The following is a 22,757-nucleotide window of genomic DNA, read 5'->3' on the forward strand; positions in this document are numbered from 1 at the left end:
CACCTGCTTTCTGTGTGTCTGCTCTGAGACTCACCAGATGATCCAGAGCTCTGCACAGGGTGAGGGTGCTGCTCTGAAACTGCCTGGAGGACCTGTCACTAACATAACTGGTTGTCTGTCTGCTTTCCCCTTAGGTCCTGTAAGTGAAAGAAGATGGGGTCTGGCTGTCTAAAAGTCACCAAGTACTTCCTCTTCCTCTTCAATCTCCTGTTCCTTGTAAGTATTGTGGGCATCTGCAGAGTAGAAAGGAAGGCCTGGACTAAAATTAGCTGGAAAGGTGTTTTTTCTGGATGTTGGCCCAGTGTGTTTATTAAGTAAAACAGAGTTTTGGAAGGAGGGAGGGAATCCCTGAAGCCGAGGGACATCAGAGCTGCTGTGCAGCTCCCAGGTATATCAAGTAGCTCCGCTGCCAGTACCTACCTGCTCTCTCCAATGCACACAGCTCCCTTCCTGCAGTGGGAAAGGAAAACAGGAGTTATGGGTTCTTTCTGTAAAGAGAGTAGTCATAACTACTTTCTCTGCCACATCTGGAGCAGCAGCTGAGCAGCAAAGCTAGCTACAAAACCTGCAATGGCAGTGCCCTCCTAAATAGGCCAGGCAAGCTTCAAAGAAGAACTCTAATTTTGTTTGAGTCCCAACGGCTGGTTTTGATTTTTAACAAGATGAATTAGTCCAAGTCCCCTATTTGAAATGGAGTTGGGAGGTGGGGGAGAATGCGTCAGGCTTGCCTGGGGAAATGAGGAAGCCCACTGGATGCAGTTATTTTCAAGTGTGAAGCTCAGCAAAAGATGAGCTCCTTTTGGATCAGAGTGGGTCCGGGAGGGATGCACACACTCTTGCATGCATCCTTTTGTGAAGCTTAGATATTGTGTGTCATGTGGACGGTGATGGTACTGTTGGTGCTGCCCTCCTGCAGTGGGATGGTGTAGTGGGGAAGCATAAGGTTTCAACTTTCCACATATCAGCAAGAAAATAGCCTGTCTGATATTGTTACCCTTTGTGCAGCGTGTAAGGTGAAGGAAGGGTCAGGCTGGGAGGGCAGGGAGGGAAATGGAGCGTGATAAGGTGAGCACTGTTTTCTGGTCTCTGTCCCTGCACACGGCTTCATTCTTGCTTCCTGCACGGCTGCACTGTGCTGCCGGCACACGGGCTTGAACTTGAGGCACATCTGGATCTGGTTTCCCTTGGCTTACTCTGCTGGCTCTTTCTGTGTTTTGCTTCCATCCTAAGAGTAGTTAGCTCTGGTCTAAGGGCTGAAAGTCAGGGGTGCTCAAAGCATCCATGGAGAAGACTCTTGGGAGGAAGGGGACAGGAGAGAAGAGGTTTTTCAAATGCCACTAGATCTTTCAGAGTACGCTTTGGTCCACTTTAAGGATTGGAAAAATCCAGCAGAGTCCAGGCCTGTCCCCCTATTAGTGCAGGACACCTCTGAAGTACCTAGGCTATCTCCTTTCTTGAAGAGGTTGTACTTTTTAAGCAGTATGTAACTTAACCATTCTACCCTGGGAAGCAGACCTGCATTTGTTAAGGCAGTGTTTGAGTCTTGCTGAAGCCCGGTGCCTGCACACTGTCTAGTCTTCCTTTCTCCCTGAGCCTAGGTCCAAGTTCATTAGCTAACCTCTGTATAGAGGGAGTTCTCGTCAAGAAAGCAGCCTAGCATAGGAGGAAAGGGGAAGGACGACAGCCTGAAATACTATGTTGCCTTACAACACTGTCACTGTTTTTGCTGGATGCTGTCAGTGGTCATTGTGGCATCTCTATTCCACGCTGCCCTCCTCTCCCCTCTCTGCTGAGCCAGGCGTGGTCACGGGCAGTCTGTGGGGATAGCTGTGCTGTCAGGAGGCAGAGCTGAACCGCATCATCGGGCTGACCCATGTCTGCACTGAAAAGCATTTTCCTATATTTTGAAAGACTGGGAGGTTGGCAGGCGCTGAATCCCTCTGCAAGTCTTGGGGAAACTTCAGCACTCCTGTCTAGGCTACAAGTGATGGGAATCAGCTGTTCTTTGACCTGTGCACACCCTGCTCCAAACCAACTCCTCTTGTGTAGCAGCCAGCCCCTGTCCCTCTTGGGGAAAGCTGATCTGATGCACTGAGCTGAGCCTGGAGAGTAAGAGTTTTAAGGTAGGATGTGAGGATGTCTGTGCTGATCAACTGGAGAAGCTGCTTTAATGAGCTCTTTGCTAAGCCTACCGTGCAGCATGGGTGCTGTCTTCCCCTCAGGCCGCTCTGTGGAATTGCGGTCTCTGAAGCTGCTGGTTTTTGGTGGGGAGCTTGATACTTCTCTAGAGTGAAGATTTTGAGGGTGCTTCTGTCTTGACTGATGGCAGACTTTTTACACATGCCAGATGTTGAGGAAGGTGGTATCCTAGGACACTCTCACTGTCATAGGAAGTAGTTGACATGAGAAGCTTTTTCTGTTACGGTTGTTCAGGGTCTGAATGGGGGGTGGATTCTTGAGCTTATACAATGTGGTAGATCAATATTAATCTAGCAGAGAAACTGCTTCTGTTGAGTTGCTGTGAGCTCCTAGCACGGACAGGTTTTCATACCTCATGCTGGTTTCCCGGAGCTGCTGAGTTTTGTTGAGGAGAGTGCTTGCACAAATGTAAATGTTAATGCTGGTGACGGAGCTCTGTGTCTGCTCTGGACCTTGAGCTGAGCCTCTGTGATTGTACCCTGTGCAGGTCAGCCCTTGCTCTCTGAAATGTGTTCTCCAGCCTTGCTTGGAGCTGATGAATTAAGCCTTTAGAGAGATGCTAATGACTCTTTTAAAAGTTAGTCAGTCATTGAAATAGCAGTTCTCTACAGCTTGAGGTCTATGAGAAGGTCCCTTGCTATAGCTGAAGTAGTTCAGGGACTTGGTGGTATTTTGCAGTCTTGGAGCCTTACTTCAGGGAAGGGTTTGACCTGCTTTCATTAAAGGGAAGGTTATTTGGACTGCTTGCCTACTTGCTACAAAAGATACCAAAATCATAAGCTTGCAGTATAAGCTTAGTTTCCCTAATCAAAACTTAGCACATCTCTACCTTCTTGGGTAGCAGACACTGGCCACAGCAGATGCTTCTTCTTAAAGGGAAAACAGTTCTGTGATACAAGTTCAACAGTCTCTGGAAACAATTTGTTTAAAATATATAACTGTCTGTCCTACTTGTAACCCTTCTGTAAATGGAGCAGAAGGCTACTACCTAAAACAAAGCCTGGAGTTGAAGAGCCTTTCTGTTGGCCCCTGTGCCAGGCTCAATGTTAGCTCATGCAACCTGAGTGTGAAGGAAGGCAGTGCTGGGGGGAAGACAGCTGGGGACCCCCAGCTGCTCTTTCCAGAAAAGTGTCACCTGCATCACAGCTTAGTGCTTCCATGCCCCTCTTCACTGGGCTCCGCTGTGGGAAACTGGTGGCCCTGCCTTGAGGGAGCTGCATCCTTCTGGCTTGGGTGTGGAAGGGGATCGTGCTGAAATCAGAGGTGAAATCTCCACCCTGGGGTGGATGGGAGACATCTGTCCCCCACTTCAGGAGTTTAAAGCAGTGGAGCACAGGAATGAAACTCTATGGAAGGCAGACGTGATTTCTTCTGTGGAGGGTCTGAAGGCAAGCCAGTGGCAGAAGCAGCCTTGCTATGCTATGCAAACTCCTGAAGATGCTGAGCAGAGATACTGTCCTGCTAGGAAGTAAATGTACCTTTGATAGTAGGACAGTGTTTTCTCCCTGTGGTTTATTTTCTCCCTGCCTTCCCCCTTTAGTGTTTTCTACAGCAGCTCCTGGCAAATGCACGAGTTGTGGACTAGAGCAAAGATCAGAGTGAAAACAGGCCTTGGATAGTCTGAGCACCTCGTAACAAATAACTTCCCAGGAACTCAGCTCAGCAGCCGTTCTGTGTTTTGTCAGCAACAGCAAAACTTAGGTGACATTTCAGGGTCAGCGAGCCAAGAGAGATGTCACATACAGCCCGGTTTGCATCTTTGTTAAGACAAATATTTTATTAAGACTATAGTTTAAATGTGAGACTGCCTCAAACTGTAAATTCAGCAGTTTTCGGCAATGCCATATTTGAGAGGAATTTTTTAGGCGCCACAGCTGTTGCATGTTCAAGGGGCCTTTCTAATTTGATCAGCGGATTGAGTGCTGCAGTGCAGCATGTTGGGACATAAGGCAAGGAGGAATTCTTGTTACTGCGATCTTGTCTCTTTTGTCTTCCTGCTCCCCGCCCCCTGCCCCGGGATATAACAGCTACATGCTTTCTGCAGCTGAGTCAGTAGTCTTCATCCATCTTCATAGATGGGAACTTGCTTGGTGACTTTCTAATCCTGTCCCCAGAGCTAACTACGTGTTGTGCCCTCTGCCAAGCCAGGAAAGCTTTCAAGCAGCTTATTTCAGACTGTTGGTTTATCTTTGCTCAGAAAAACTTCTTTGTGTGAGGAGCTGAAGTATAATGTAAGCTTTCAAAATGTGGAGTCGATGCCTGTCCATACAACCTTCTCTGCCAGCTTGCTTCAGGTGGTGGTTTGGCATTTCCCTTGTCTCTCAAATATCAGAACATTCTCTAATGAAGCACAGAATTGCAGTCTCTCTTGAGCCCTGTTGGTTTATTTAGTATTTCTTTAGTATATGTCTTGAAACCCTGCTGGTGTAAGAACTGCTGCTTGCAGTTCATGTCCTCTGGAAGCATATCGCTTGCACTCCTTGTCCTTCCCTTGTTTCTTCAAAGTCTCTTTTAGATCTTTGCACAAGTGGTTTCCAGCCTTTGCCACTTCCAGATGGTTGAATGGCACAAGTTTCAGCTTCTTATCAGACCTGCAGACTTAAAGGCTTCTCAGCATAGTTACTTTATTATGGATATAATGGTGCTTTCGTCCTAATTTGGGAGCTGGAGTCATCTACATTCAAACACCTCACAGTGTAGTATAAAACAAGGTGATACCTGGAAGCTAAAACAGAGCATGCACTCCCCCACCACCCCCCCTCTTCAAAATGAGATGGGAAAATTGTATGTCTCTTGCCTTCTCGATTCAACATCTGGATTCAGCCGAGTCCTCACAGGGACATATTGCTCTACTAATCCTTGCCCTAGATATGACTGTGTGGTGAGCAAGGCAGAGACCATGGCTGATGTTTCATAATGCTTGACTCTCTGTTGGTGATGTGTTGGCTTGAGGGGCTGGAGTATTCTGGCATAAAGTAGTGGTTGAGCTAAAATGCCTAAGCTTGGCTTCGGAAGGGGCAAAGCACTTCACTCAAGGGAACCTGCATGCAAAGTGAATGCTGCTGGTTTTTTGTTTTGTGGGTTGAAGCTATAACATTATAACAGAGCCTGACAAGCTGAAGATTTCCTTCCTGGGAAGGTTCCAGCTGCCAGATATCTAATCCCTTGGCAGCTGGCTCCCAGCCTAGTCCCATAGGGTCAGGGATTTCTCTATTCAAAAAAATCTTCAAAATCATATGCTAGATATGTTTGTCCTTCCTCGGTTCTTCACAGAAGCAGTGCACTTACCTTTTGGTTCTAACAACAAGGTTCTAGCATCAGGGCGTCTGTTCCTCAGACTGTTTTGAACAGTCCTCCTATACAACATCATGTACTATGAAAATACCATGTGAAGGACTGCCAAGCAGAACCTGGGACTCCTGTGCAGCTAGCTGAGGCTCTCCTCCTGGAGTCATGCTAATCGTGTTTACTTTGGGAGGAGTAGCATGGGGGAGATGGGTGGGAACAGCAAAAGAATGGTTGTATTTATTCTGGAAGTGTGGAGAATGGTGACTGCCTCTTTTTATTTGTCTAAACTAATAAGCCAGCTATATGTGTTTTGTTCTTACTCTTTCAGATCCTGGGCGCTGTGATCCTGGGTTTTGGAATATGGATTCTGGCTGACAAAACCAGTTTCATTGCGGTTCTACGTAAGATCATGTTTCTTCATCTTCTTTCTCCTTCTGAATTGAGTCTAGTCTGGGGCTGTGCTTGACTGTGGTGTAGTGTAGGGGTGGCAATACTTTTATGCATGGTCTGTGACCTGAGCAGTAATGTGATGTATAGCAATATGGGACTCTATCAGGGACAGGGTGAAAGGGAGCAACCCTGGAGACACAGCATTCCTCTTAGTCTTGTGGATTGCAACACCAGAGGTCAGACTGAGTGAGACCGTTGCCTCTTCACCCAGCATTCCAAATATTTTATCTTAAACATAGGGACTAGTGTTTCATCCTATTTTCACTGCATGCTCTGTGTTTCCATAACACTTTCCTTATTACCATTGCATCTGAAGGCCCCCAGTGCCTTAGTGTAGTTTTGCTATGTGAGTCCCCTATGCTCCCACTGCTTTCTGTAATGATCGATTTCAATTTGACTGTTTTAAACGCCAAAGAAAGTACCTGGTTTTATTGATGCTTCATGTACATTGAAAGTAGCCAGTATGTTTGTTCCTAAGCAGTAGAGGATGTAGATCTGAGGGGGGACAGGAGGTGTGGGTCTGTGAAGTCTTTAGTCCCCTACTTCTAAAACGTACTCAATTATACACACTTCACAAGACTTAGCCTGGCCATCAGAGGTGGTTTGTGCTGCTGCACGTGCAAGGGGCTAGCTTCCTTCCCCTTTAAGTCAGCCAAGAGCATCGACTTGAATCTTAACAGGGGGTCTACTTTCTGCAGCAACCAAAAAAACTGTGCTGGCTTAGCAGGGCCTGGGTTTCGCAGGGATGTAAGCGGGCTCTCGCCAAAAGAGTAGCTCAGCAGAGCTTGTGAACGATGAAGCTTCCTTTGTGCTTTTTCCTAGAGGGGGCTTCAAAGAACTTTTCTGCTTGGTGGGTCTGGTTACCCATTGCCACTACCTCCAGAACTGCTGACTCTGGCACCAGCGTCAGATGCTGCAGAAGGGTTGCCTGCGCACTGCTTGCAGCCCTAGGGAATGAACAATAATGGCATTCATAACCCTGTTCCCAACTACACTGATTCTGCAAAGGGCTTTATCTCCCAAGTCCTGCTGAATGCTCTGGCTTGGCTTTGGAAGGTGCTGGGTGGGGACAACACCCCCACTAATGCCATGCACACAGATACTGCTGCTTGCTGTGTTTATTGTGCTGTGGCATCTGGCTTGCTACTGCAGTACTAGAAGGGCAAGGAGCTCAATGTTGGTTAATAAAGTGGGGGCATGATCAGAAATGCACTTTTAGTACTGCCAGCCAAAAAGGAGCCTATCAGGGCTTGGCTATTTGCAGCACCCCTCATGGTCCAAGGTGTGTTTGGTACCAGTGGGTCAGCAGCTGTTCCCCCAGGCTGATGGGTGTTACTGCTGCTTGTGGAGATACGAAGTCCCTGAGCTTGGCTCTGCTTCTTCCCATTTTACCCAGAATCTCTGCTAACAGAGCATTTAAGGATTTAGCTTCCTTCCTGGAGATTTCCAGCATCAGCTCTTTCTCCCTGCCCCCTCGCTTCCTTTCCCATGCCTTGCCGCTCTTTCCCTTTGCTTTAGTAACCCAGGCATCAGGGAGGGAGCCCAGCACAGCAGGGCACTCCAGTCCCTGCCAAAGGAGCCTGTTGTACTTGCTTGGCCGCCTCCCCAGCACAGGGGAAAACACGGAGTGACAGCAAATGGAACAGGAGTTGTCTTGCCAGCAGAACCTTCTCTTGCAAGACAAGACGTACTGCAGATGAGAATTGCAAGTACGGCTCCTGTCCCCCTGCCACTGTCACTTCTTCAAAGGGTTTCTGAGTTGGAAATACCTTTTTCTTTCTTCTAATGAGAAGTTGACCAAGCAACTGCTTTCTAGCACTGTGGAGGTGCTGCAACCCCGGCACTTGAACACTTGTATATGATGGCTGAGCAGATTTTGGGGGCGGGAATAGTGTAGTCTTGTGAGGGCCACTCCTGTAAGGCTGCTACTTCAGTAAATGCTTTGCAGTATCAGCACCTGACCTGCACAGCAAGAGTCCCAGGACCGGTGAGGAAGGAGGAGCAGGATCCTGGTTTCTGTGGCAGATGTCCAGCCAGGGAGAGCTGGACTGGAAATGAATCGAGGCTGAAGTGATCTGTGTGGCAAACGGCTCTGGTTAATTTTTTGATAACTGATCTTTTTCCTTTGTTCGTGCATGTTCCAGGGAAAAAGTTTGGAAGCTGGTGACTTGCACCAGGTATCAGAATTGGGGGGAGGTATGCAAGGGAAGGTATGTGTTAGTGGGGAGAGTACTGGTCTGGATTCGGTTACTCTCTCTCTTAACCTGTTTCAGGAGGAGCTCAGAGGAAGCTTGCCTCCTGGGACTTCTGTCCAGGAAACTAAATGCTGAGCTCTAGGAACATTATTTTCATTAATCACTGGACATCCAGAATTCCCCTACACTGTGCAGCTTGCAAGTTTAAGAATGTCCTTTAATGATAAATGAGGTTTCTGGTTAGTATTTCTAGACAGAGTATCTCATCAACTTTTATGCTGTAATGCTTGCTCCCTCCAATCCTATTCTGCAAGAAATACTCCTGTGATGAACCCAAATGTAAGAGCTTGTTTCTTCAGTTGCTTGCAGTACTAAATGTTGAAGGGAGAGGACTGACAGCACCAGTATGTCTGAAATAATACTACCTAACTACTGGTTGAAAAACCATTCAGTGTTCAAGAGCATAGTTATTCCAGACACAATAGCAGGGGATAGCTAGGAGGATATGTAAAAGTAGGTAATTTGGGCATGATATCTGTTTTGATCCTGGAATAGCATCTGTTTGCAGGGGGTCATATGCAGGTGCTGCAACAGCCTGCAGCAAGTGCCTGGCCACAAGCCATTCAACGTTGACTTGTCAAGTAATCTGTCACATCATCTACGCTCAATGCTAGCTGTAGCTCTTGTGTCATGTTTCACTCCGCAGAGTTTGTGTGTCCCACTGTTGACTGCAAGTGGATAAGTAAAACCAGAATGGCTGGAACAAGCAGTAGTGCATTAAAGTGAAAAGCCAAACCAAAAAGGGTTTTTAGGACTTGAAAAACAGCTTCCCTGAAGATAGCGAAGGAAACTGAAGCAAATAGGCAGTAGTTGTGGAGTAGAACATACTTATCTTGCTCTCACTCAGAGTGCATTCATGAAGGAGTTAAAAATCCGGTAACCAGATAACTTTGTTCAAACACGGTTCATTTGTTTGGCGTGACCGTGAGTCTTCCAGGCTCTGAGATAATGGAAACCTGCAGGCTGGCTTTGATAGTCTTCCTTCATCAGAAGACACCCAGAGGCAGCCTTCTGTCCCCATGTTCAACACACCTCTGTGCAGTCTCTTTGTAAAGACAACAAACTATTATAAGCAGATATGGAGGCAGCTCTCAAAATGTTGATGGCAGATGTAGTTTTTGTCAGCAGCTAATTTTGTTCCCTCTCCTGGCTCCTACAGAGATGTCATCTCCCTCCCTGAAGACTGGTGCATACATCCTCATTGGTGTTGGGGCTCTCACCATGCTGATGGGGTTCCTCGGCTGTCTTGGAGCAGTCAATGAAATCCGATGTCTCTTGGGTCTGGTGAGAGAATTCATGCTGTGTTTTAGATCCACCCTTTTAATACATCTCCTACAAAATATCTGTTGGACTGTAGCTGGGGCTCAGGTCTCCTGGGGATGGTACTTCTGCTAGGTCAACTTAGATCCAGTTATTAATTTGCACATGTTAAATTCTCCAGCAGTCAACAGGCTGCACCAGTGGTTCCTTAGACATTACTGATGATGAGCTAATAATTCTGCAAAATGAGAGAGGATGTTGCCGATACTTTCTGCACAGTGGGTTGAGGACTGCCAACTGAGGAGAGATGTCCCAGGTGACCCTGTACCTCGTGTGTCATCCTCCTGCCCTGACTTCCTAGTTGGCATTGTGCTCTCAGTGGTGCAAGGACAAGTATGAAGGGCAGTGAGAGAGAATAGGAAAAGTAACAGTGTCCTGCTGTGCTACAAAGTTCAGCTTCTGTGGAAAGTGCAAGTATCGAGAGAGACTCGATTAGGAATGTCCTGTATGTCAGGACTTGCCTTCAAATGGTTCATCTATAGAGAATTTTCTGGCTGTGGTGGATGAGAAAACACTAGCTTCATACACCTCGGTCTGCTACTTGACTCCTGCTTATTCAGAGCACATACGTATAGGAAACCAAGTATGGCCACATTGTGTGTCCTGGCATTAGGAACATCTCCTAATGTAATAGTAGTAGCTGCCACCATTTAAAAGTAACCTCAGATGTCAGACTTTCCTTAAAAGAAGTTTGCTGGTGAATCTTAAATTTAGATCCTCGAACAAATTAAATAGCATTTTTTAAAAAGGTAATTGACTTTAGAAATAATAATAATAAAAAAATTAGGTTTGTAAAATCGACTTTTCTTGCTGTGATGCTTGGGGTAGGCAGAGTCCGACTGATTTAGGTTGGAGTGGACTGGGAGTGGAGCTGGGGGTGGGAGAGGGAGTCCCAGCTGGAATAACACCTGCAGAGGGTGCTTGTAAACCCTCTCCCTCCTGAAGTCTTCCTGTTGGCCTGATGGGAGAAGTGCTGAAATGCACTGGTCTGATGTAGATGTTTGCACTTAAGCCTTTTACTGGGGAGAGCATTGTTGATAGCAGAGCTTGTCTGCAAGCAAAGGTGTTGGCTCAATATTGTGACTTCTGCTGTATATGAAATCTTACTAAAAATTGTGCTATTAGGTAGAGACCTTTCTAAAGGCTGGCAGTGGTCATCTATTCTGTTTTGTTTCCAGTACTTCACCTGCCTGATGGTAATCCTCATAACTCAGGTTGCTGCTGGTCTGGTCATCTACTTCCAGAAAGAAAAGGTAAGTGTTTCTTACTGTGCATGTTTCCCTTGGTCTTGGTTTGGGGGAACAGGAGGCACTTGGAAATTCTTTCTTCCAAACTGGGCATACTGTTAGCAGGCATAACTGAATTCTTCTTTCCTCTACCCCAGCTCAGCAGCTTTGCTGTACAGTTTGCTGCTTCTGTATCTGCTAGCCTCAGTAGTCCTACTTTCTCAAGGATGATGAAGCTCTGTTTGGTATTGCAGGCTTTATTTTTGAGTAGTGGGAACACTAAAAAGAAATTCCTGAAAGGCTTTTGACCACACCTCCTCTCAATCCTGCTGCAGACTATTATTTGGGCATGTAGTAGGAGTGATTACTACCATATTGCCATCGCTGGTGCCTTGAGGGGGTTACCAGCCTGAGTGATTGCTTTTCTGACTGGCCTCCCTTGTTGTGTCTTGTTCCATCCTTTCAGCCCTTCTGCATCACTATGTAAAACACTCCTTGGAAGAGCTGTCCTCTTTCCCCAAGAGCAAACCCAAGGATCTAATAGTTCCTGTACTACAGTTTGAGCTTAAAGCCAAGTGGTTTAACATTTTGAAGTGGATCTCTCTGTCAGGAATGCAGTTTCACAGTGTATGCTTCTAGAGCTCCAATAGGCTTTGTAGTGTAAAGGGAATAACTTTTGAGCTACTTAAGTGCATTGCAACAGCCTGTCCTGGCTATAGATACTGTGGCCAGGGCAATGCCTGGTCAGGCCTCCAGCTGTTTGACACCTCAACTGAGGGCCACATTCATGCGGCGGGAGCAAGTTATAATTGGGGGATCCCTGCTGTCTTCTCTTCTGCTGTGCAGGTTTCTGGTACCAGTTGTGGTAACCCTGTCCTTTGCCACATAAATATATATTTATACTACTGCATGGCTGTGCTTACTTCTCCTAAGCCAACCCTCCTGCTAGGTGGTTGAGGAATGGGGCCTGGTGGTGAAGTTTGGGGGTGGGAGGAAGTTGCCTGCCCCCAGTGTAGCTGATACGAGCTTTGTAAAAGTGGCTGTGGTGACTGTGGTGACTGTGAGCAGCTATTGGCTGGGTTCCTTGCCAAATGTGGTGTGAATGTAGCTTGCTCTCTGGGCTGGCTGGAGCTGAACAAGAAACTGAAATGTTGGCTAGCTGGTGTGTCAAGTTGCAGCTTTAAACAAGCTGCCGATTCTCAACAAACAGCTCTAATGCAGAGGAGGAGGTGTGGGGATGGGCATTCCCCTGCGATGGGGAAATGTGACTTTGCAGACCATGAAATTCCATACCTCTGTTGGTATTTCTCCTCCAACTGTCACTCTGCTCTGGAAAACTCCAGCTTTTGAGCTGTAGCTCTTCATTTGAACCTCAGTCAGACCAGGGAGAGAATAAAAGTGCTGGGGGTTATTCTGCACAGCCCTCAGAGCTGATGTGGCTGAGGATCATCACTTGTACAGATCCAGCAGAATGGTAGGGGAAGCTGGGCTTTGAACAGGTGCTCCTGTTCAGTCCTCAGTGAACAAAAGTTACAGAAAAGCCCTTCTAGAGCCCCTCTATTTCAGGGATCCTCTGAAGTACCTGCCTAGAGTGCTAAGAAAAACTGTTTCAGGAAGGCCTTGGCTGAAACCTCCCACACACTGGTTTGTGGCTGCGCTTCGGTGATGCTACGCATGTCGCTCTGCTTCACTTGAAGTTCCTCATCCCAGGGCAGCTCGGAGCACAGTAAAGCAAACTGAACACGGTTCAAGATCCAGTCTCTAGATGTCTGTTGTGTTCTTCCTGTTTCTTTCTTTCTGACTTCAGGAACTTGGTTAGATATAAAACAAGGAATAACAACAGTGGAGGAAAGGATCTTGGATCAGGAATGTAGCAAGGTGATACTCGCTCCTTTTGTAACTAAAGCATTTATTTCTGCACTGCTGGAGAGTAGACAGGATTATTGTTTTACTCCTCTCAACCGGCGCTTTTCTTGATTAGTAGCTACTGAACAGATTCATTTGATGTTTTTTGTTGCTCCTTTTCAGTGTCAAAATCCTTTCCCACCCCTGACATGTGAAAGTATGCTGAAATAGAGTTAGTGCAACTGTAGAAGGCTGAGTCTCTGACAGGAAGGCTGCTGCTTTGCCTCCCCCATGGGCATTGCTAGAGGAATGCCCCCTCAGACTGGAATTGCCCAGTGATACTGGGAGGATGTTGATGTAACATTCATTTCCCTACATCTGCTGGTGACTGAAACTGTGTGGTGGGGTGGGGTTTTTTGAGGGACAGCAAAATAGTAACATCATAAATGGCATTCAGCTTTGAGAGCTGAATGTTGCTACTCACCTACATCTAGTGGATCACAAGCCCCTAAACATGTGAGAGCTTGGGCAAGGTCTGTCTTGGCTTAGTTAACATGGTTCTCTGCAGCTTGGCTCTAAATGCCTTGAGGGAAGGAGAGCAGTGGTCTTTTGGGAATTGCACTACTTGCTAGCTCTTATTTGCAGCAAACAGGCCTGTGTGATTTCATGCAGTGACTTGCCTGGGGCTATGGACTATCCATTAGTTTCAGAATCTGAAGTGACTGGGGGGGTGAAAGCCCCCTCCTGTTTTTTTGAGTCTATTTTTGTGTGCAGGCTAGATGCTAATAACTGCTGGGGGAAGGATCTAGCTTGAATCTCTCGGACAGAGGGACAGGATAGTTGACTGACAGTGTCTGACAGTGGAAGAAGCCTGCATGATTTGTTCCGAAACTGGAATCAAAGACCTAGGTTCTTGCCTCTGGTGTTCAGCTTTCCCCAGCTCCCTCTTCAGTAAGCCCGTGTGAAGGGGAGACTGACAGCCCTGCTGCTCTTTGGCAGTGGTCCATGGCTTTGGTGCTGTGCTGGTTTTAACTGGTATAGAGCTAATTTTTTACCATAGTAGCTAGTATGGGTCTATGTTTTGGATTTGTGCTGAAAACAATGTTGTTAATCATAGAATCATAGAATAGTTTAGGTTGGAAAAGACCTTTAAGATCATCCAGTCCAACCATTAACCTAACATTACCAAGTCCACAATAAACCAGTCAAGGGTAGACTAGACTAAACCATGTCCCAAAGTGCCACATCTACCTGTTTTTTGAATGCTTCCAGGGATGGTGACTCCACCACCTCTCTGGGCAGCCTGTTCCAATGCTTGACTACCCTTTCCATGAAGAAATTTTTCCTAATTTCCAACCTAAACCTCCCCTGGTGCAGCTCGAGCCCATTTCCTCTCATCCTATCGCTAGTAAAGATGTTTTCGTTATTGCTGAGCAGTGCTTAAACAGAGTCAAGGCCTTTTCTGCTTCTCACACCACCCCAGCAGTGAGTAGGCTGGGGGTGCACAAGAAGTTGGGAGGGGACACAGCTGGGACAGCTGACCCTAACTGACCACAGGGATATTCCACACCATATGACATCATGCTCAGCATATGAAGCTGGGGGAAGAAGGAAGGGGTAGACGTTCAGAGTGATGGCATTTGTCTTCCCAAGTAACTGTTATGCATGATGGAGCCCTGCTTTCCTGGAGATGGCTGAACACCTGCCTGCTGATGGGAAGTAGTGAATTAATTCCTTATTTTGCTTTGCTTGTGCACACGGCTTTTGCTTTACCTATTAAACTGTCTTTATCTCAACCCATGAGTTTTCTCTTTTACTTTTACTCTTCTGACTTTCTCTCCCATCCCACCGTGGGGGCGGGGAGTGAGTGGCTGTGTGGTGTTTAGTTGCTGGCTGGGGTTAAACCATGACAGATGCCTAGGGTTTGAATGGCCCTGCTGTGGGGTGGCAGGGTTGTGCCCTTCTGACACCAGGCTAGCTAGAGTTGGAAAGCAGCAGGAGTGTAGAAAGCAAGGGTAGTGGTTTCTTGGAGCAATCATGCTCCACACAGCACTGAGTCCTAACAGGCCTTAAATGGGTGAAGATGGTGAGGATGTTGAAAGCCTGCCTAAGTGTTCAATATGCCTTTCTAGCTTGTTGCTCTTTCAGTTTTCCTCTGCCAAGTGTGGAAGGGTGATCAGCTGCAGGTGCCTGTGTTTTCCCTTTGGGCTGCTCTGCCGGTTAAACCTGTGAACAAGCTGCCTCTGTGTGTGTGCTCTCCAGAGCTGTGCTATTGTTTGCATAACATTCCCTCTGTCTCCAATTACTTTCTGAAACACCTAAGAATGCCTGAGTTTTTCTTTAACTGAAATGCCTCACTTTTTGAAACCAGAGCTGTTTGTAAGACTTCTTGCCTGTTCTTGTGTAAGAGTAGAAGAGCAGAGATACAGCTTCCCTATGCAGCTGTGATTGGGGACACCTAGTTCAGGCCCTGTCTCTGCTTGTGGTGGAGTCCTGGGATGGAGAACAGAGACACTGCCTGGGGTTCTTGCAGAAGTGACCCTAGGCTCCATCTGGCCTAATTGCTAAGGGGCCAGATAGGCCCAGGGTACCACAAACAACCCAGCTCTCCTTGCCTCCCTCTGTGCATGTGGAGCAGCAGTGTGAGCGTGGGAACTCAGAGGTTCAGTAACTGATAAGGCTTATGGCAGCAGCTAAGGCCAATCTCGTTAGTGAGAACCAGGTCAGGTTGCCTTGATTTGAAGGGAAGGAAAAGGGGAAGCAAAGTAATTAAAAGGGGAAGAGCTAGACATCATGAGAAGAAAGATCACGCAGCTCCCATCTGTCTGGCCTGACATAGCTGATTGCAGTTTGCTGAGCTGCAGTTTTCCTGGGAAGAAGAGTTGCTGATGTAAAGAAGGTTCTCTCTAGCAGTAGGCACTGCTTCATCTTGCTGGGTGTCCCTGGGTTTGCCATGGTCATTTGCAAAGCTTAACAGTAGAAGGAAAGGGAAAAAACATTTTCACTGATCTGAAATACGTTGTAGCACCACAGGCAAAAAGGTAATACATGGGATGGGAGCATCCTAGTACTCAGACTCTATCCCATCCCTCAATGACACTTCTCTCCAACCTCTTGTGATCTGGGTCTGTCCTTAGCAATAACAGCTGTCCTCATGTACAGGCTGACTGAGAAGAGCTTCAGAAGGAGGTGGGAGGAAGAAGGTGAAGGAGTCTGGGTGGTAGCTTGCACCTCTTGTCAAACTGAAAGGTGTTGTAAATATGTCTGGATAAGGAATGGGGGTGAAGGGATGATTTGATACACCTGAGCTTTGTGATAAGACTGTTTAATGAACAGTTCAGATAGTTGCAGTACTTCCTGTCTTAATATAGAAGCAGCGGTTGTAGGAGTCTGCGGAGAGGGCAATTAATGCCTTGTGAAAAAGGGAAATTTCCACCAGCTGTGTGTCAGAAAACCCAGCTGCATACAGGAGCAGTGACTCATACCTTCCCTGAGCAGCGGAGATGAACTGCAATGACTGAGATTCTGGACCAGAGTCTCGCTTGCAGTGCAAGGTTAGAAATATGTTATCTGTGAGAACTTAAGGCAATGTTGTCCTTCAGCTTGCACTTATCTTTCACCTCTGTCTCGTCTGGGGCAGGCAGCGTTTGTTCAGCCTGTGTCTTACCAGGATAACCATACCCAGTTCTGTTTTGCTCGTCAGGTTTGTAGCCCTTCTCTGTGCCTGGGAGAGGACTTTCTGGGAAGTACTGGTGCTTTGGCTGATGCATTGCATAGCAAAGCTGCTGTCTTGCCTTACCTTCAAGGATGAGGCTGTATATATCACCTTATCTGTACTTGTTACTTTTTGCACTTAACTGTTTTTGAGTGACCGAAGCTGCATATAACATTTCTGAAGAGATATAGTTTGTGCTTTGTACAATTGTTTTACTCTTTTCCTGTCTCTTCTGGAAAGATTTTCCTGATGTATACTAAGACCATTTCTGTTCTTTGACTCTGGACCACTGGAGCCTATAGGGTTTTTTGTTTGTTTGTTTTGTGGCCACAAAGCATCCCACGTTTTTCTGTGGTAGATTTCCAGCTGTCCCCCATAGATTACATGCACTTACTTGCCCAGGACTCCACAACTTTGGTTTCTTGTGAGTTAAATGTATTTCCCTTTCTGTGCTCATCTTAAGGAGATGCATGATTGCTTGGTCTGATGTCTGAACTTCTCTGTGTATCAAATGTGCTTCCCATCAACACTGTAACAAGCATAATGCTGTTCTCAGTAAGCAAAGGAATTTATTCCAAACCTCACCTTCTGAGGAACTTGAGTAGCAGTGTCCCATCTGCTTAATAAGCTTGAGGAGAAACTGCTTGGTGGAGAGAATGGGGACCTGGAATTAACTCATTTTCTCTAGAATAACTTCCCTCTTACACAGCAGCAGGCCATGCAACTTTGAAAGCTAGGGTGGACTTGTTGTGTTTACTTCTCCCTGGAAAAAACTTTCTTAGCAAGAAATGCCACCTGGTCATCACAATGGGACTTTACCTTGGTAAACCCGTTCTGTATTTCATCCTGCTGATCATATTTATTGCTACTTCTCAAAAGCATAGACAGGACTGCAGAGTAGGGTATTTGAAGGTCAGTCTGGGGGATTTGTCACTGCCTGGTTGCTTTTTTTTCTTTTAAGCATTGCTTTGTGTGCCAATTAAATCCTCATTTTCCAATGATTTTAGTCATGGTTCTATCTGTCTTTTTGCTGTAACTTAAAAATAGCTGTATTGTGGGAGTGTGGTAGCCTGAGCACCTATTACTGTTTCAGTCAGATCCTTTCGAGAAGGTCTAAGCGGAAGCTACTGCACAGTCCACTGTTTTTTTGCAGCGCTTGTAATCTGTAGCTGCAGTTTGTCTGTGCTCTAGCTCCAGTGAATGAGGCTAGAGCTAAGGAAAATGTTTTCACACTCATGACAGTGATGACTCCCTGTGTTTTTCCACTGTGGGGAACATGGACCCACAGCAGGACTAACACAGGTGATAGGGAGGGGTGTTATGTGCCCTAACCCCCAAAGAAGAGGCTACAAGGAATTAACTAACCTAACTCTTGCCTGTTTTTCCTTGCCAGCTGAAAGAAGAGGTGTCCCACATAATTGGAAATCTGATTAAGAATTACAACCCTTTGAATGATGATGAGAGGAATTTACAAGTTGCATGGGACTATGTGCAAACACAGGTGAGTCATGGGGGACAGCAAGAGGCAGATGATGCTATTTGTCAGTGTAGTAAATGGCCTTTAAAACTAGGCTGAGGACAGGGGAACAGGTATTGCAAGAGGCAATACTGTAGCACATTGATCTGGCTGATCTACAAAGTTGCCCGTGAGGCTTGGTGCCTGCATACTAGCAAATTGTCTTGCTTGCTATTACTAGGTAAGACACTGAACCATTCCTGCATACTGGCTGTTAGGACTAGCTAGTATTGGCTGCATAGCTTAATGTATCTGGCCTATCAAATGGCACCCCAACACTTCTCCCTGTCTGCAGGTCTTCCAGAATACTAGCATGTGTGAAAGCCACAGTGCATACTGGTTTTGTAGCAAGTGAAGTCCCTAGCTTATTGCCAGGCAAGTCAGCAGCACTGCCTGCCTTACTACTTGGTGGATGTTGCTTGCTTATTGTGATGGCTTTTCTGCAAGTGTCGGCGTTCTTGGGAGCCATCCAACTGGTTTCTGGGGAGCCAGCTCATGGTTTCTGTTTTAGGATCAGGGTCAGCACTTGAGCAGCTAGGTCAGTGTTCGGGCACACTGGAGTCATGATAGCTGTTTACTACCAAACCACAAGCTTGAGAGCTGGCTGGCTGTTGTGGTTAAATACATGCCCAGCATGGGACTGGTGTGTAGTAAGTACAAGTAATAGCATTTTTCTTCTGTCAGTTTTTCGGTCTGCAAAACACTGACCTGCAGTATTTCTCCTCCTTGGAGGCAGAATGATTTATTTATGTTTTATCACTGTAGTTGCATTTCCTTGCTAGTGGACTCAAGACAAGGCTGGGTCTACTGTGGAGAGAAGATCCTGCTTGAGCCCTTGTTTTATGCAGGAACAGGAGAAGGTTTTGTAGAGGTGGAGAAGTCAAGTCTTAGGAATATAATTCTTCTCATACACTAGAGTTAGAATTTGAAAGGGGGTGGGTGTTCTGTAGACGAGTCTTGGAGTTAAAGTCTAAACTTCTGTGAGGCATAGGTAGTTCCTTCTGGAGGCTGGATCTTCAACACTTGTTTGGAAACCAAACGCTCATCCTGGTGTGGGTGTTCAGCTGTTTGTACCTCTGCTGTCATGTCTGTTATGTCAGACCAAAACATTAAATTTCTTTTCTGAGCAGAGGGGGATTTTCCCTAAACTTCCACCTCAAGTTTGATGCCTTTCTGCTCTGTACCACTGTGCAAGTAATGGGATCCATGGTTAAGATAAAATCTTAGTCTTTGCTGGACTTCCCTATGTGCTTTCCCCTCCAGCAACTGCAGTTTTATTACGTGGCTGTATAGGAATATAAATGTTTCTTCGGATGGAAAACTTTCCGCATCCCATCTTCCAGCCAGTCCCAACTGCAGCCAGGCGGGTGCAAACTCATCATGACTCGCTGGGGCTCGGCAGCATGTCGACGCCATCGTGCGGTGGCTGCTGGTGTCCCCTGGGGACCACAGCTAAGATCAGTGATACCTTGCAGTTGGGAACCATAAAACAAAAAGTTCCTGCTTCATGTCCGCTCAAAAAAATGCGTGCTACTCAAAGAAAAATAAAGTCTTGGCATTTAAACCTATGGAAATGGTATTGCTAGCGGAAGACTAGGTAGTAATCCTTTGGCCAAGAAGGCCAAAAGTATCCTGGTTTCTGTCAGGAATAGTGTGGCCAGCAGGAGTAGGGAAGTGATAACGCCCCTGTACTAGGCACTGGTGAGGCCGCACCTCGAATACTGTGTTCAGTTTTGGGCCCCTCACTACAAGAAAGACATTGAGTTGCTGGAGCATGTCCAGAGAAGGGCAACGAAGCTGGTGAAGGGTCTGGAGCACAGGCCTTATGAGGAGTGGCTGAGGGAACTGGGATTGTTGTAGTCTGGAGAAGAGGAGGCTGAGGGGACACCTTATCGCTCTCTACGACTACCTGAAAGGAGGTTGTAGTGAGGTGGGTGTTGGTCTCTTCTCCCAAGTAACAAGTGGTAGGACAAGAGGAAATGGCCTCAAGCTGCATCAGGAGAGGTTTAGATTGGATATTAGAAAAAATTTCTTTACTGAAAGAGTGGTCAAGCATTGGAACAGGCTGCCCAGAGAGGTGGTGGAGCCATCATCCCTGGAGGTGTTCAAAAAACCTGTTAGATGTGGCACTTTGGGACATGGTTTAGTAGGCATGGGGGTGTTGGGTTGACAGTTGGACTGATGATCTTAGAGGTCTTTTCCAACCTTAGTGATTCTATTTCATTCTTTTGAGATGTCTTTGAATACATAGGAAGTCTTGTCAACATGTTAATCTCTTGTCTGTGTTGCTTCTCCCTCACCAAATCAATCTGCTGACTATGAACTGGAGGGACTGAAAAAATCTCTCAAATGTGTCACACAGGACAACTGCCCTCCTCCAGCTGACCCACCAGCAACAACTGTTTTACACTTTTAATTCTGTTTAGCACTGTCACCTGGAGATAAGATGAGGTTTACTGGTATTTAGGCTGCAAAAGCTAATCAAAATTACACTCTATAGACTTGATGTCAAGCTGCATGGCCTGCTGAAATCTGAGTATCTAGGCCTCGTGCAGTAAGGCTTGTGAAGGATTCGTATTCTAGCATGACTGGTGTGCTAGAACTTTATGGATGGCCTATGCATGTTTTAGTCTACTATGCTCAAAGTCTGCTAGAAGTGGCCCTTTAACTCTTATCTTGCTAGCAGAGTGATTCTTTGGTAGGAAATAATACCCCTGTCTTCTGGACGGCCCTAGGGATAGGTTATCATCTGGTAACCAGGGTGCTGTTATAACTAATTGATGCAAACTGTATGGCCTGACTATTGTTGTTACATGGAGCTCTCCATGTATACTTCTACCTCCACTGCCTGTTTGTTTTCATGTGCAGTATGTTACCAGTGCAAAGTGTAAGACCATGATGATCTCTCTCTGCTTATTAGATCGCCTGCTGTGGCTGGGCTGGAGCAAAGGACTGGGAAAATAATGAGATTCTTATCAACCAAAGCATGACAGCATATCCCTGCTCCTGCTCCAATATCTCCAAGGACTTAGAGGTATCTAGGGGTTTCTGTAAGCTGGATGTCCCTGTCAACGGCACTGCAACATATGCTGACTGGCCTGTTCATGAGCAGGTGAGTGGGTTTGTCTGGGCCCTGTGATTCTTCCACTGAAGTTGCCTTGTCTTTGTTCCTCCAGGAATTGTTTAGAGCACTTTTTTCATGTCAGTATTGCTTGAAGTACCTGTGGAAATGGGAGCAAGGGGGGACAGGGATCCCACCCGTTTCTGCTAAAGCTACCGTGAAACTTGATATAGCATGTAACTGGGATAATCTCTGAATGCACATGGAGATGTGTTATGGATTTTCAGTCTTGAGATAGTCACAAGGGAAAGAAGCACAAATCTAACTATGTTTTCTCCATAGGGATGCATGGATGGTGTAGAGAAGTGGTTGAAGGACAACCTTGGTGTCATTCTTGGGGTCTGCACTGGTGTTGCTGTTATAGAGGTAAGACACTCCCTGATATGAACCTATACTGTTTTACCATGCAGACTCTTTTAAAGGTAAAGCTATTTTTTTCAAGTAATAGACACCTGGTTTAATGGCAGTGCAGTTCTAGCTCTTGGTTGTGTCTACCTGGAGCTTTGAACTGCTGCTTTCATTGTTTGGATTAAAAATTGAACAAAGCCCTGTCTCCTTGTGGCTCCTGCTGCTGTTTCTGATGCTTGGCAATTCACTGCATGCATAACCAGGAAGAATGAGACAAATAACATTCCACTAGTGAGATCCCACTTTTTGCCTTAAAAAGCCCATAACATAGATTCCAGATGTAGGCACATCTTTTTGCAGCAAAATATTTTTGTCATCCCAATTATCGCATTTTCCTTGCATTGGGGACCAACTCCATTCACCTGTGTGGTGTCATTAAAAGGGGACCACTGTATTCTGCTCCCCTGTACCACCCTTTCTTCCCATCTTATCTGTCTCGTTGCTGATTTTGTTCCCATTCTTCATTACTTATTCCAGCTGCTGGGGATGATACTGTCCATTTCGCTCTGCAAGAACATACACAGCGAAGACTACACCAAAGTGCCCAAGTCTTGAGTTGGCTGACTCCAGAGCTACAGCACCACAGAGAAAGGAGCAAACAGAACATTCCTGCCTCATACCCAGACTGTCCAACTATTGACCATTCTTGTGACATCCCATTTCTGATACCACTCTGCTAAGAACTGTTAGAGCTGCAGTACAGCCTGATCTTCTGGCAATAGGGCCCTTGCATCCTGCCTCTGGATTATTTCTACTTCAAGAAGCAGAACTTAACTGTCTTGTATCACATGAGACACTGATTAACCTGAGGGGACAATGCTTTTGCTGCCTGCTCCATGTTAAACAATACTATTCATATCTCCGTTCTATAACCTACTGGGCCTAGCATACAGTAAATCCTCTCCCACCTTGTTCTCCCCCCACACATCTTTTCCCCTACTCCCAGATGTCCCATCTCTTTGTCCCATGAGCCAGGATTGCTATTGAGATTCCAGTGCTTTGGTAGTTTCACCTACTTCATGACTTGCGGTGGTAACTAGTTGTGCTTTATAGGCCTTCTTCTTCCTTGCAGTTAATGTGATTTGGCTCCTACTGTGTGTCTTCCAGCCTAGGATCTCATCTGAAATGTCGAGCACTACCGTCATACTCGCTTCTCCTGCTTCTGGAGTCAGCTGTGCCTTGCCTTCAGTGGAGCTCTTCCCTTTGAGTGTGATGAAAAGCCACCAGGAGGGAGACAAGCCTACCTATTCCTAGTGTGGCCTGGCAGACTGTGGTGGTGGTGCTCAGCTGCTTCTGGAATGGGTTCCTTGGGTCTGAATTTGACACTTAACATGTTTCTCCCACTTGCCTCTTTACCTTTATCTCTCCCCCTAGCACTGCTTTGCTGGTTGCTGTCAGCTTGGAGGCACTTCAG

The 22,757-nt window shown here is 46.4% G+C and overlaps 1 protein-coding gene across 1 annotated transcript; it reads left to right on the forward strand.

The window, feature by feature from the left end:
* Positions 1 to 141: 141 nt before the first annotated feature.
* Positions 142 to 21,974, forward strand: CD82 (CD82 molecule). Its single transcript, XM_009478117.2, has 8 exons — positions 142 to 216; positions 5,816 to 5,888; positions 9,352 to 9,476; positions 10,691 to 10,765; positions 17,692 to 17,799; positions 20,735 to 20,926; positions 21,218 to 21,301; positions 21,821 to 21,974. The coding sequence occupies exons 1-8, from the start codon at positions 154 to 156 to the stop codon at positions 21,896 to 21,898; spliced, it is 798 nt and encodes a 265-aa protein (XP_009476392.1). The 5' UTR covers positions 142 to 153; the 3' UTR covers positions 21,899 to 21,974.
* Positions 21,975 to 22,757: the final 783 nt, after the last annotated feature.

Source organism: Pelecanus crispus, chromosome 6 (genome assembly GCF_030463565.1).
Source record: "Pelecanus crispus isolate bPelCri1 chromosome 6, bPelCri1.pri, whole genome shotgun sequence".
Taxonomy (NCBI): Eukaryota; Metazoa; Chordata; class Aves; order Pelecaniformes; family Pelecanidae; genus Pelecanus; species Pelecanus crispus.